The sequence below is a fragment of the Mercurialis annua genome, linkage group LG6, assembly GCF_937616625.2.
Source record: "Mercurialis annua linkage group LG6, ddMerAnnu1.2, whole genome shotgun sequence".
NCBI lineage: Eukaryota > Viridiplantae > Streptophyta > Magnoliopsida > Malpighiales > Euphorbiaceae > Mercurialis > Mercurialis annua.
This window is the reverse complement of record NC_065575.1, coordinates 6,172,516-6,187,057: the sequence shown is the minus strand read 5'-3', so window position 1 is coordinate 6,187,057 and position 14,542 is coordinate 6,172,516. Positions and strand designations below refer to the sequence as shown.

The 14,542-nt window shown below is 32.3% G+C and overlaps 2 protein-coding genes across 2 annotated transcripts; one reads left to right on the top strand and one right to left on the bottom strand.

The window, feature by feature from the left end:
* The first annotated feature begins 888 nt into the window (after nucleotides 1-888).
* LOC126653970 (heat shock cognate protein 80) lies at nucleotides 889-3,770 on the top strand. The gene is made up of 3 exons (XM_050347979.2): nucleotides 889-1,144; nucleotides 1,571-1,712; nucleotides 1,814-3,770. The coding sequence occupies exons 1-3, from the start codon at nucleotides 1,022-1,024 to the stop codon at nucleotides 3,646-3,648; spliced, it is 2,100 nt and encodes a 699-aa protein (XP_050203936.1). The 5' UTR covers nucleotides 889-1,021; the 3' UTR covers nucleotides 3,649-3,770.
* A 1,800-nt stretch (nucleotides 3,771-5,570) lies between these two features.
* Nucleotides 5,571-10,520, bottom strand: LOC126688196 (calcineurin B-like protein 3). The gene is made up of 10 exons (XM_050382812.2): nucleotides 10,401-10,520; nucleotides 9,035-9,109; nucleotides 8,799-8,944; nucleotides 8,459-8,541; nucleotides 6,979-7,038; nucleotides 6,746-6,854; nucleotides 6,517-6,569; nucleotides 6,325-6,405; nucleotides 6,057-6,169; nucleotides 5,571-5,891 (listed from the first exon to the last, which is right to left on the bottom strand). Exons 3-10 carry the CDS (start codon nucleotides 8,911-8,913, stop codon nucleotides 5,834-5,836), a joined length of 672 nt encoding a protein of 223 aa, XP_050238769.1. The 5' UTR covers nucleotides 8,914-8,944; nucleotides 9,035-9,109; nucleotides 10,401-10,520; the 3' UTR covers nucleotides 5,571-5,833.
* Nucleotides 10,521-14,542: the final 4,022 nt, after the last annotated feature.

Sequence of the window (14,542 nt, the reverse complement as noted above, 5' to 3'; positions counted from 1 at the left end):
TTAATTCGAGAGTTAACCTTCCATTTTCTTTCTTTAAAGGTTAAAATTCATGAAATAAATGCATTTTAATTGCATTTTATGCTCAAATAACAGATAAGCTAAATGTAAATCAATCATTAATATTTCTTTACACTATAGTATCTTTTTTAAGAAAATATCTAAAATATTAATTTTAGTTTAATTTTCTCTCTCTTAAAGATAGCAATGCCAAAGTATTTTTTTGAGCTAATTTTTTACAGTCTCATTATTTGTAATTTTTTTATTTCATTAATAATACTAACATTAAAAATGTATAAAACAAATATTACTTTAAAAATAAAAAATTATCCAAACAAAAAAATACAAAAAGCATTATTAGTCAATTTTTTTAAAAAAAGATTATAAAAATTAAAATTAAATTTGTATCTTGAAAAATCGGACTTCATAATATTTATTAAATACATAATCAAACTTTTTAAATTGAAATATTAATTTATAATCTTTTAAAAATAATTTAACAAATTCCGACACTTATTGAACTATATATTAATTTTTTTTAAATACCACATAAATATTTGCAATAAAATTAAAGAAGTATTAGTTATCTATCAATTTAATTATAAATAAAAAACTATCTAAATAAAAGATAGAAACAAAATTTCAACAATTCTATTCTTTTAAAAATTAATAAAAATATTAAATAAATATCGTGCAACGCACGGGTTAAAGCTAGTGCCTTCAAATTGAGCTATCTTACCGTTCACGCCCTCCACGTGTCCGTTTGATACCGCGTTAATGCATCTGAAGGTAACCCAATCAAACTCCGGTTCAAATTCCTCCAAGATAACACTAAAAACCCGAAAAGAAAATAAAAAAAGACGGAGTCTAGTAGAAGAATCTAGAAACCCTAACAGAGAGACTCTCTATAAAACCAACGTTTTCATTTTGTTGGCTCAGCCTCTCTCACTCTAACAATCTCACCGCCTCTCTCTCTGTATTTTTCTCCGATCATCGTTTGATATTTTAGATCTATTGTTGAACAATGTCAGAGACAGAGACGTTTGCCTTTCAAGCTGAGATCAACCAGCTCTTGAGTTTGATCATCAACACTTTTTACTCCAACAAGGAGATCTTTCTCCGGGAACTTATCAGTAACGCCTCCGATGTAAGTCAATAACTATACCCTTTTGCCTTAATTTTTGTGGGTACTCAGTGTTTTTCGTTTAGATTCGTTTGTTTGTTTAGGGTTTATTGATTGAATATTCCTTCATTTTAATTTTAATGTGATATTGTTATAATTTCATTAGTGGAATGATTTCCTAGATTTTGAACTAGTTTAATTTGAGTTTAAATAGGAATTGTATAATATTCGAATTTTGTCGTTTGGGAGTTTTACTAATGAACACATTAGGGTTTTGCTTAGGGTTTATGAAATACTTAATCTGATGATTTGTATTTGATTATTGATTATGTTCTGTTAGGGTTTATGAGATGCCTAAGCTGCTAAATTGTATCTGATTATTATATATGTATTGTTTATTGTTTGTTGTGTGTTGATGTGTTTGTTTCTTTGTTGTTTGGGTATGTCCAGGCCTTGGATAAAATTAGATTTGAGAGCTTGACAGACAAGAGCAAGCTCGATGGACAACCCGAGCTCTTTATCCGTATTGTTCCCGACAAGACAAACAATTCATTGTCTATCATCGACAGTGGTATTGGCATGACCAAGGCTGGTGAGTTTTTGTGCTTTCGAGTTCTATGTCTTTGTCTTTGTCACTGTGATTGATTTTGTTCGTTCCTTGCTGATATGCTTTGGTATTATGTGTTGTTTCAGATTTGGTGAACAATCTTGGTACCATTGCAAGGTCTGGAACCAAGGAGTTTATGGAGGCATTGACTGCCGGTGCTGATGTGAGCATGATTGGACAGTTTGGTGTTGGTTTCTACTCAGCTTACTTGGTTGCTGAGAAGGTTATCGTGACCACCAAGCACAATGATGATGAACAGTATGTTTGGGAGTCCCAGGCTGGTGGGTCATTCACCGTTACTAGAGATACTTCTGGTGAGAGTCTTGGAAGGGGTACAAAAATGACCCTTTTCCTTAAGGAGGATCAGCTTGAGTATCTTGAGGAGCGCCGCCTCAAGGATTTGATCAAGAAGCATTCTGAGTTCATCAGTTACCCAATTTCCCTCTGGATTGAGAAGACTACCGAGAAGGAGATTTCTGATGATGAAGATGAGGAGGAGAAGAAGGATGAGGAAGGAAAGGTAGAGGATGTCGACGAGGAGAAAGAAAAGGAAGAGAAGAAAAAGAAGAAGATCAAGGAGGTGTCTCATGAGTGGTCTGTTCTTAACAAACAGAAACCCATCTGGATGAGGAAGCCAGAGGAGATCGCAAAGGAAGAGTATGCTGCTTTCTACAAGAGTCTGACCAATGATTGGGAAGAGCATTTGTCTGTGAAGCATTTCTCGGTTGAGGGCCAACTTGAGTTCAAGGCCATTCTCTTTGTTCCTAAGAGGGCTCCTTTCGATCTCTTTGACACAAGGAAGAAGCCTAACAACATCAAGCTTTATGTTCGTCGTGTGTTCATCATGGACAACTGTGAGGAGATCATTCCAGAGTACCTTGGATTTGTCAAGGGTATTGTTGATTCTGAGGATCTTCCTCTTAACATTTCCCGTGAGATGCTACAACAGAACAAGATTCTTAAGGTTATCCGCAAGAACTTGGTGAAGAAGTGTATTGAGATGTTCTTTGAGATTGCTGAGAACAAGGAAGATTACAACAAGTTTTATGAATCTTTCTCCAAGAACCTAAAGCTTGGAATCCACGAGGATTCCACCAACAAGACAAAGCTTGCTGAGCTCCTGAGGTACCACTCCACCAAGAGTGGTGATGAGATGACCAGTCTCAAGGACTATGTGACCAGGATGAAGGAGGGCCAGAGCGACATCTATTACATCACCGGTGAGAGCAAGAAGGCTGTTGAGAACTCTCCATTCCTTGAGAAGTTGAAGAAGAAGGGATATGAAGTCCTTTTCATGGTTGATGCTATTGATGAGTATGCAGTTGGTCAACTCAAGGAGTTCGAGGGCAAGAAGCTTGTTTCTGCTACCAAGGAAGGTTTGAAGATTGATGAGAGCGAAGACGAGAAAGAAAAGAAGGAGAAGCTCAAGGAGAAATTTGAGGAGCTCTGCAAGGTTATCAAGGATGTCTTGGGAGACAGAGTTGAGAAGGTTGTTGTCTCAGACCGTGTGGTAGATTCACCTTGCTGTTTGGTGACTGGTGAGTACGGGTGGACTGCCAACATGGAGAGAATCATGAAGGCTCAAGCTTTGAGGGACAGCAGCATGGCTGGTTACATGTCAAGTAAGAAGACCATGGAGATCAACCCGGAAAACCCCATCATGGAGGAGTTGAGGAAGAGAGCTGATGCCGACAAGAACGACAAGTCAGTGAAGGACCTTGTGTTGCTGCTGTTCGAGACTGCTCTTCTCACATCTGGATTCAGCCTTGATGACCCCAACACCTTCGGCAACAGAATTCACAGGATGTTGAAGCTCGGATTGAGCATTGATGAGGATGCAGGTGAAGGTGATGGTGAGATGCCCCCTCTTGAAGATGCTGATGTTGATGCTGAGGGAAGCAAAATGGAGGAAGTCGACTAAGCCTCTGCTTTTAATTTAGTTATCTGATAAACTTTTACTTGGTGGTTCCTCTTTTATTTTTTTTTGTCGTTGTTATGGTACTTTTTAAGTAGTTTAATTAATATATTTTGTTACTGGCTCTATTAGAGTGTAGGTTTTTTGTGGAACTGCCCCGGATTGGTTTTTTATTTAACAATATTGTTTTTCGCTATTATGCAATTAAGTTGGTAGCTTTCTCTCAGTTCCCAAGTTAGACTCCCCTGTTCTTACCATATCGTTGCAGGTAACGGTTGGTGCAATCTTTTTAATTTTTATAATTATAATATAACTTGACGTATAAATTTGTTTTTGATGTCAAATGATTATTTTAACTATTATATATTAGTATTATAATTATGAAAATTTTCATTGATAAAGAAATTCTGTTAAGTAAAGTTTTTTTGATTAAATCAGATGTGGTCATTAATTTTTTTGTGAAAACAATGATTTAATTTGTTTACGTGTGACTCGGACAGTTCTGGCATTGCCTATGCAAATGCAAAAATTTAAAATTCAAAAGACCAAGTGTATAAAATTTAAGAAAATGTGATTAAATCACTAAAATCGTTAAAAGTTGTGTTTTTTACTTTAAAAATATAAATTATTCAATAGAAATAGATTGGACATTGTCTTGAATCTTTCTCAGAATGGAAAATAATAGAAAATGAAAAAAAAGGTACAGACACTTTATTAGACTCTGGTTGATGGTTTTAGCAATTTAAATTTAAATATACATAAAATCTTTTTATTTTAATAATTTGAAGTTTAAGTTAAAATAACAATATATATTAATTAATATATATTGCTATTTTAAACATGAGATTATTCACTAAAAAAATATAAAATTTTAACCTGAGTGAGGTTTTATTTGGTAAATACTTGTATATAATAATTTTTTTAATTAATAGCTAAAAATATTAAATGTTAAATTAGTTTATTTTGGCATAAACTTCTTTTTGATAATAATTAAGCATGAACTTATTTATATATGCGATAAAATTGCAAAATGTGTCAAAGATTGTGTATTTTTCTTTAATTACAAAATGATTGAATTTTCGTGGACTCGTCAGTTCCGTTATTGCAATATCACCAAAATTTGGTCAGTGACCAGTTATATGTAGAAATTGCAGAAATTTAAAATTGAAATGAAAAGATCATATAATTATTAAAATTAAGACGTGATACAAGCAATCGTTGGATGGGGATATTTTTTTTTTGCAATTAATCCTTTTTGAAGATAATATAAATTATTTAAGCAAAATAGATTGAACGTTGTCTTGAACTCGTTCCATTTTGTTCCTTCACCTCTAAAAATACCCCCATCCAAACAAAGGGTTGATGTCACAATTAGAGAGTGTCAAGCTAACCAAGAATTACATCACTGCACACTGCACTTCATTTATTGTTTGTTGTTCGTTTCAATACCATGTGTTGACTCCAATTATGTCAACAGAGTAAGTCATAAAATATAAATACGGACCAGCTAAACCATTTAAACAATCCTATGGAATTTGAATTTCCAAGTTTAGATTATTTTGTTATGGCTAATGACAAAAAAATCCCAAATTTTTATGATTTGTTGCAATTTAAATTAAAACTTTTAATTTTTGTAATAATATTTAAATTGAATTTTTATTGCAATAATAGCCAAATTGTACTTTTTATATGAAAGTTATTGAGTTTTTTTGCCACCTCTTGTGACTTTTAATATACTATTATACATCAAAAAATAATAATAATAATCTAATATCTTAATTGAAAACAACAATCTTAACCACCAATTTAACTATTATTGCAATAAAAAAAATACAATTTAGCTGTTATTGCAAAAATTAAAAGATTTTATTTAAATTACAACAAATTGTAAGGATTTGATTATTCGGCGGAAATAAAAAAACTAAGTGTGGTGCAACAAATGATTGGTTGATGGCATGGCATAAACTAATAAAAGGTTGATTACAACTTACAAAGGGCTACGAAACCAGGAAGTACTGAAAGATAAGCAAAATATGAGTAATTGAATATAAATGTACACAACCATAACCTAAACAAATAAATAATGCAATGCACATACTCCCTCTCCCGCCCTTTACATATCTGAGGGCCATTTTGTTCATCAAAAACCAACCCATAATTTAACAGTTTTATTCAACCAAAATCTCCAATTCTAAGTGTCGTCGACTTGTGAATGGAACACAAAGCTCGGGAATGTGGTCGTAATGTCCCTGTTCAGAAACGGAAAAGGGAGGTCAGTTATTGCCAATTTTGTAGGGAAAAAATATTCATGTCTGGTCACATCATTGCATCTACCGCTACCGCATTAAAGAAATTGCAGAAATCACGATATCCAACAAAGAAAAGGACTGTATGTTTGGAAGTTGGGAACTCACTTGAGATACTGAAGGGTCATGTTCTTCAAAAGAGATGGATGGCGCAGAACGAGACTTCTCCACTCTTCCTTGTCAATCTTCCCATCGTGCTTTGTATCAGCTTCCTCAAAGGTCTGTAACAAGGTTCCAAGAATTCGGGGTTAAAGATATTTTATCAACTAATACTTGCAGAAAAAAGAAACAGGGTTAATCTTAAAGAAAAAATCGGCTTAACCAAAGATTATAGCCATTGTCGCAAAATAGCTGATTTCATCCATATAATACTCACCTTGTCAATTATACTCTCGATGACATCGTCGGATAGGTTCATACCCGATTCAGCAAGTGTAGCAACTACCATTTGTTTCACCTACATAATAAACGAGCAGAATAGTCTCAACCAAACAGCTGATAAACAATTGTTTCCAATAAAGAAATAAATAGAGTAGCAGAAAGCTAATCGTCGAAGAATAATACTAACCTCTTGTCTCTCGATGAAACCTTGCTGTTTAAGATCATACAGTTGAAAAGAAACTGCAAAACAACCCATACGGTAAAAAGAACTAAATCATTAGAAAGAAAAGCTCATCTTACGAGATGCATGCCAAACTGTAGCAAATATATAAAAAATCATGAAGAAATGCTTTTGAGAAGTACAAATTGCCAAGTGACAAAGGCAATGCTTAAGTTGAGTGAGAAAAAAGACATACACTCGATCTTATCATCAATTGGAGCATTTGGATGAAAAACAGATAGAGCACGAGCAAATTCCTCGAAACCTAAGATCCCATTGTGTTTTGTATCAAACAAGTCAAAGACCTGCAAACCAGCATCAGATGCAAGATGATTAGCAAATGGATCGAAGTACCGATATCTCTTAAATAAATAATTATTTAAAGACATTCGGAAGTAATATTCATAAACAAGGCAGTTAAAAATATACCCGGTCAGCAAATAAGCTCTCTTTTTTGTTTGTCTTGAACAACGCCAATTGAAACTCCTCCTATTAAAATGATATTGCAGAATAATGGACATAAAGATTTTGAACAATTATTTCTCTAAAGAAAGCAGCACTGAATGAAGAAAAAGATGCACATAAAATAGATCATTAAATTCATATGATGTATAATTATTTTGGTCAATTGGGTGTAACTTTACTTTTGACCATTAGAGTTTGTAGATAAATAAATAATTTATTTTCTGCGGATTAGATATAAACATGATATATATACTCTAATTTTCACTTTTAATGCATTATAAGTATTAGTTAACATTGATTAGGAAAAGGCAGAGCTAAAGTAAAAATGCAAACATGGAAGGCTAAAAACCAAGATCTTGCAAGTTTAATTCGTCCTAACAATACAGCTACTAACAGATCCGGCTTTTAGATTCAGTTCAGCTTGCATCAAAAGATGAAAGAGCATTAAAGAGTCTCCTCAACTGTACATAATTAACTAAAAAGTAAATATTGTTGCAAGTGGCAGAAGAAGAGAGAAGAAGAAAAAGGAAGCAATAGAATTTAAATTAAATTTCATCCAGCATATAAAAAACTGAATGAGTTGTATGTTGAGATTATCAGAATCCAAGAGTAACCAATTTCTATTAGTTTCTCTGGTAGAAACATGGAGAAATATATTGGAAGACAGCAGACCAAACCTTTAACCTTCGGTTGAGTCCAGTGGAAACAATTTAAGGACATCAACACTCAAAGCATACACCAATCACAGCTTTGATCACCATTTATTGGCAACAATTATTTCAGCAATGGTTGGAGAAGCAGGAGAGATGGCAGCTTTAAAAAAAGGGCCGACGTTGACTTCTTGTTTGGTTTGTTTTAATACTCAAACAATGGTAAGGTGTTGATGGTAATTTCAGGTGGAAGTTGGAGTAATAATAGATGGTTTATCTTACTCCATATGTCATTGATCCTATAACAGGAACTGAGAACTTTTATCTAGTATTTATTTTGTTGGTGAATCGACTCAAATTGATGATTTGACTTGGCGAACTGTACAATTCTAACAATAGAGCTCTTTTGTATTATAAAATTCAAAAATATGGAGTTCAATTAACAATTTTAGTCAAAACCGAACCAAAATGTGCTGGTTCAGTTAGGTTTGGCTATTGGTTCAGTTTGGTTGGTATTTTAATAAGCTTAAAATTTTGATTCATAAAATTTGGTTCAGTTTAGTTAAAACAAAACGCACTCCTAGATGTAATTTGTCCAAGAGATAAGGTTTTTATCTGAATGAAGAATTTAATTAACTTATCTGAACACATTAAAAGGAAGATATCTTATGCAATGCTATAAATACTTGACAGGAAGGTTCCCAGGCCACATGAGAAAATGCAAGCAGCAGACAGCACATAGAAACATACATGGATGAACAGTAAATTTAACAGGTTCTACAAAGAGTACAAACCTTGTTGATAAGGCCATCATCAATTACGGCGCTGCTGATCTTCTTAAAGAGCTCATACAATGCTTCTATTTCACTTACACTAACTGCACCGACATTAGCAACAGTGCATCAATACATGCATATAACTAAGACCTATTAGCATCAGTAGATACTTGTATGACTTGATTGAATCTGATCCTAAATTTACAATCTCATCTGCATATGTTTGTTTCACTTCCTTTTGGCAACCAATATAAACAAGAACATAGACAACACATTAAATAGAAACAACAACAAAACAATGGAAGTCGGTTTAACTAAAATGCTCAACAATATTATCATAAACAGATCAGTAGCATACACACAGTCTCCCTGGCAAGACGTTCAGGATCTTCAAGGCCTCTTGATTGTTTGTACAAATCAAGATCACAACACCGGAGTAGGGAAGTGATGATTCCCTCTATGCACCGCAACATGATAATCTATGCAAATCAAAACGCCCCATGCCTGTGCAGCAGAAAATAAATAAATTAAGATAATCTTTTCAAGTCACAGTACGGAGATAAAACCTATTAGCAGGAATTGAATGAAATAAACCTGTTAACCATTTCCCAATTCTTCTCCAAGAACAAGTTTCAAGATTTCTGAAAAGTGGAGCTCCCAATAGTATTTCTGTTTCGCATGTAACATAGTATTAGTACATGATCACTATTTCCAAATCCAGAAACAGATGCTTCTCCACAACTAACAAAAGCAAGACCTGAGAACATATCTACACTCAAGTAGCTAATGTAAAGTAAAGAACAGTCATCTGAATTTGATTGACAGACATAGTAAAAAGCAAGCTTTATATAGAATTTCTCAACGTGCTTAACTGAAACAAACAAATATCCTAGGAATTATGCAGCAACAAGCAGGACTAGCCCAAGATCCAAAGTAACAAAAAACAACAAAGCGTTTAAAAGAAAATTCTACAAAATGAATAATATTGTTTGAAGTACTATCAATTAAAAATTATATGCCTTCAGCAGCAGAACATTGCCCTAATTGTTTTAGTACCTATTTAGGTTGCATCGTTATGTAATATAGAAAAATCAACCATTTAACCATCATAAATCACTAATCTTCAATTTTTTATTTTTATTTTTCGCTTAGGAAAAAACAAAACTGCACCATTGAACCCCAGTAGCATAATTCCCAAGCTAATCAATTCCTTGTACTTATCCTTTTCAATCTGAATGCTCCATAGCAATTTCCAGGATTCCTTACCCAGCCAATAGAGAAATAAACACGCAGTCTTAGTTACTGGCAAACTAGATAGCACGGACACGGACAAACACGACACTTGGTCACAGTAAAACAGTGTTATTTACGGTTTCCTGTGATAAAAATGAAATCCCATGTCCAAAACGCCAAGTTCCCGACGCGTTTCCGAAATGGAAAACATTGATAGAATGAAGTGTTAGTCCTACCTAAGTGGCATCCAACATCTAGCTATCAAATTGGCAGTTTTTCTCAGCTCAAAATACAAACATATTTCGCCAATTAGCTTTCTTTTTGCAAAAACATGTATTAAAAGCTTCCATATTTATTTGATTTTCTCAACCAAAAACTAGAAAGACACAATCTTTATGCTTTCAGAGCTCTAAGAAATTTCAACCAACACACCCCTCAATCTAACACTAAATTCAATTCCCATAAAAAAAAAACTTCTTTAGCCAATTCAATAATTAAATCTGATCCAATATCAAACACACACAAAAATTAAATTTCAAAACAGCTAAACATAGATCTATAAGTAAGCACCAAAATTCAAAAATTAAAAAGAAATAAAAAATTGAAACACAGAAACATGACATAACGATCCATTCAGACAAGGAAAATTGAAATTGATCTGTTTTTGAGATTTGGCAAGAATCTTCAATTCAATTGAAGGTTTGGTTTTGTGTTCGATTCTGTTTACCTGATGGTTCAATATTTTCTCGGGAAACAAACAGAAGATTCCTACAGAAACTAAAAGAAGTAATAGCCTGGAGAGGAAAAGGAGAGTAATTGAGATTTGAAAGAGAGGAGTTTAATTTTTATTTAACTTAAAATGAATATAAATAAATAAAAAATAAGAGTCATGGGACCACACAGATAGACGGAGAGCTACTTATATTTACATGATGATGATGATTACCATGATTTTCATTCTATTTTTTGGCTAAAGATACAAATAAACACTTTAAATTATTTATAAAGACTGTATAAACTTTTTTAGTTTTTTTTAGACTTACAAATTTTAAATGTTTCAAAACCCCTCAAATTTTTTAAAGTGTACTGAAGCCCTTGTGGTATATTTTTTGGACAATTAACTCCTTTCATTTTTAGTTATTTCTTTAACTTTTTTCTCAAGTGCGGGTTTATTTACACCATTTAAAAATATCAAAAGTTTAAGTGGCAAAAAATAGAAACGTTTATGTACTCTCTCTGAATGACTTGAATGTATTTTTTATATTTCCGCCTTTTTAACAAAATTTACATTTAATTCCTTTAGTATCACATTTTTTTTTTTGAATTAGACCCTTCATTTTAATTTATTATAATTAAATCTCTGAACATTTTAATTTTAGAAATATTATGTCCCTTTATTAAGTAGATGAAGAGTGTGTTCCATACGTCGTTAACGTAGATTATGATAATTTCTTTTATTAATTTTATTAAAAAAATTAAATTGGATCGCTGCACTTTTATCTTTCTCAATTGTTTTTTTTTTCTAAATCTGATTTGACGTTGTTAACACTTTTATGATGAGCGGATCTATTGTCTATAAAATTGAAAGTCTAAGGATTTAATGTATATAAACTACATATAATTTTGAAAGAAATATAATAATACATGGACTATATATATGTTTTGCCTTATTTTTGGGCTTAGTGTAAGTTTATACCCTTGAATATTAACAATTTAATTACTTACACGCTTTTAATTGTATAATGATTATCTTCGCACTAAAAACTATTACTCGCTCTGTCCATTTGGACAAATATGACAATTAAAACAATATGGTTAACTTGTTTAAAGTTTGTTATTTTATCTAATTTTTTATATATATATTCTTTTAACAATTTTTTAAATATATTGATAATTAATTTGTTTATTGATATAGTTTACATTGATATTAAAAATTTACATGTATTTTATGTCTAAATATGGAGCAATTAATTCAATTAAAGATAACAAGACATATTTATTAAAGATAAGTGAGACTTTTAGTTTCAAAAACTAATTCTCAATTATAGTATGTGACTTTCAGTAATTGAGCGTTTATTTCATGAATTGATTGTGCCAATGGCATATTTATAACAAGTAATGAGCATTTGTAATAGAAAATTATTAAAAAAAATTATTATCAACTTTTCTACATGACTAACGCATCATTGATTTGTTGCACAATTATCATGGCGCAACAGTTGCGTGCGATAATTTTTCCTAATAATTTAAGATGCCAAAAATAATAAAATGACCTATATTTTTGGGATGGACGGAGTATTAAAGTTTCTTTGGAAATGTATATTATTTCAAAATAATAAAAACTCTTAGAGCTATAATTTTACTGAAAAAAATGCCAGGTACACATTAGTTTTTTCATTAAATTAGTTTATCAGAAAATTAAAATATAGTTAATACGGTTTATTGATAATAGTTAAAGGTTTAGTTACATATTTTTCTAGCAAATATGGAGGAGTCGCGCACACGTGGGAATTTTTATGTACCACACCCATCTTATAATTATAGGCTTAATCACAACAAAAAAATCCCACCTTTTAGCCCCTTTTCAGTTGCACTCTGACGTTACAATTTTGTCAGTTGCACCTTAATTTGCACCTTTCAATTTCAATTCTACCCTCAAAATCAAATTGGACTCTTTTTCACTCGGAAAAAAATCATAAAAACTCTTATAAAATACTTGTTTAAACTCTTTTTCACACAAAAAGTTAAAAATGAATGACTTATTTTAACTTTTTTCAAATGGAGAAGAGATCAATTTAGCACGTGAGGGTGGAGTTGAAAACCAAAGATGCGAATTAAGGTGCAACTGACAAAATTACAACGTCAGGGTGCATTTGAAAAGGGGCTAAAAGATGAGGATTTTTTTGGTGATTAAGCTTATAATTATATAATCTTTTAGTTCTTTTTGACTTCCACATGAGTTAAAAATGTCACTAATGCTATATATTCTTTTGTAATATTTTAAAAGTAAACTTTAAACTTTTTTATGATTGATATTTTCAATAAATTATTTGTAAGTATATTTTTGTTAAAAACTAAAGAAGTGCATTTAAAAGCATAATTAAAACAGGAAAAAGATATTATGAGACAATTTAAAATTTAATTTTTTTATGATCATTACGCATAGAATAATTTTTTTACTAATACAAATATGATTTTTTTTAGAAAGGATAGTATTATTAACTCATAACGAAAGCAGTTACAGACGTAAGATATTTAGAAAAGTTCGAGAATCATTTTTTATAACCTGACAGGTAACAGACGTTTTGCGCAAAAACGTGCGCAACCTGATTCGTATATCGCTTTACAAAAACAAAATCAATATTATTAAATTGTTTCTCCAAAGAAGAACAATCCTCGATTAACATATCGGGATCATTCGTCATTGGATATCTAATGTCCAATATGACCTCCATAGCGTCCCCTCGATTATCATGTTATCGATGTCTTTAATCCAACTCACAGCCTCTCGGATATCCATAATTTCAGCCAACCTGAGAGAGAAAGAACCCCGAATTTCCAACTATCTAGCTTGAACCAAAGAACCGTGACAATCACGAACAGCAATGTTGGTTCCTCTCCAACCCGGTAAAAATAGCCGCATTTACGTTAACCTTCAATTTGCCCGCTTCAGTGTTTCTCCACCTAATCAAACAATCCAGGAGGCCGACTTGCATATCACGACGTTGAGGCTCATGGGAATGAGCAACCAACCATGCAGACATTTGATTACTGGCTGCATCAACCAACTTCTCTGCTGTATCTCCAAAATTATGTCAAACAATCTTGTTTCTATTTATCCAAAGAAACCAACAAATATGTTAAATTATAAAAAATGATAAATTTTATATGTTAAAATGCTTATAGAAATATAATTAATTATATAAATAATTTTGAAAACGATTTGATACCTCATTTTCAAACGATTTGGCACCTCACATTTCATTTCGTTAACGATTTAATACCTATATTTAACAGAAAGGCCATATAGTTTACAAAATCAAGACTGAGATACCAAATCGTTTGATTTTTAAACAAAGGGTACTGAGCTATTAATTATAACAAACATGAAAGATTTTAGAGTAATTTATTCTTAATATATATCGTGACATTCTTTTAGATACATCATCAAGTGTGAAAAGTGGCGAACACAATGAGACGTAGAGTACATATTTAATTTTTGGCTTAATACCTTAAAAAACTAAAAACCTTTTATTATTTTTTCAATCCTATCCTGACGTTGAAAATTAGCAATTTGTTAAAGATAATCTCACATTGCTTAGAAGAACAAATATAAATGAGTTTATAAGTGTAAAGGTTCAACCACCTATTAACTAGTTCTAGTTATTAGGTCATGGTTGAACCTAAACACTCTCATAAGCATGTGGGTGAATTATTACATTCTCACCAATTTATAATTAATTACTCCCACCAATATTTCTAATATGATATCAAAGCGGGTCTGGCTCGGGTTCTTAATTTGCCGGTTGTCCGTCTGGATGTCCAGTCCCAGCGGCTCGGTCCGGTATTGCCGCTGCGTATTAAATCAGAAATTTCAGTGGGTCTGGCCCGGATTCTTAATTTGCCGGTTGTCTGTCTGGATGTTAATTCCCAGCGGCCCGGTCCGGTGTTGCCGCTGCTTGTTAAATCAAAAGTTTCAATTTCAGGGGGAGTCAATTTCAAGTGACAACCGGATGTCCAGTCCCGGTTGTACTTGAGGGGGAGTGTTAAAGATAATCACACATTACTTAGGAGAACAAATATAAATGAGTTTATAAGTGTAAAAGTTCAACCACCTATTAACTAGTTTTAGTTATTAGGTCATGGTTG

Excerpts from the sequence above, each read along its gene's own strand:
- LOC126688196 (XM_050382812.2), bottom strand. The coding sequence starts at position 8,913 with ATGTTGCGGTGCATAGAGGGAATCATCACTTCCCTACTCCGGTGTTGT. Across the intron at positions 7,039-8,458 it reads ATGATGGCCTTATCAACAAG|GAGGAGTTTCAATTGGCGTT; the intron begins GTTTGTACTCTT and ends TCATTTTAATAG. Across the intron at positions 6,855-6,978 it reads AGAGCTTATTTGCTGACCGG|GTCTTTGACTTGTTTGATAC; the intron begins GTATATTTTTAA and ends GCTGGTTTGCAG.
- LOC126653970 (XM_050347979.2), top strand. The coding sequence starts at position 1,022 with ATGTCAGAGACAGAGACGTTTGCCTTTCAAGCTGAGATCAACCAGCTC. Across the intron at positions 1,145-1,570 it reads TTATCAGTAACGCCTCCGAT|GCCTTGGATAAAATTAGATT; the intron begins GTAAGTCAATAA and ends GGGTATGTCCAG. Across the intron at positions 1,713-1,813 it reads TATTGGCATGACCAAGGCTG|ATTTGGTGAACAATCTTGGT; the intron begins GTGAGTTTTTGT and ends GTGTTGTTTCAG.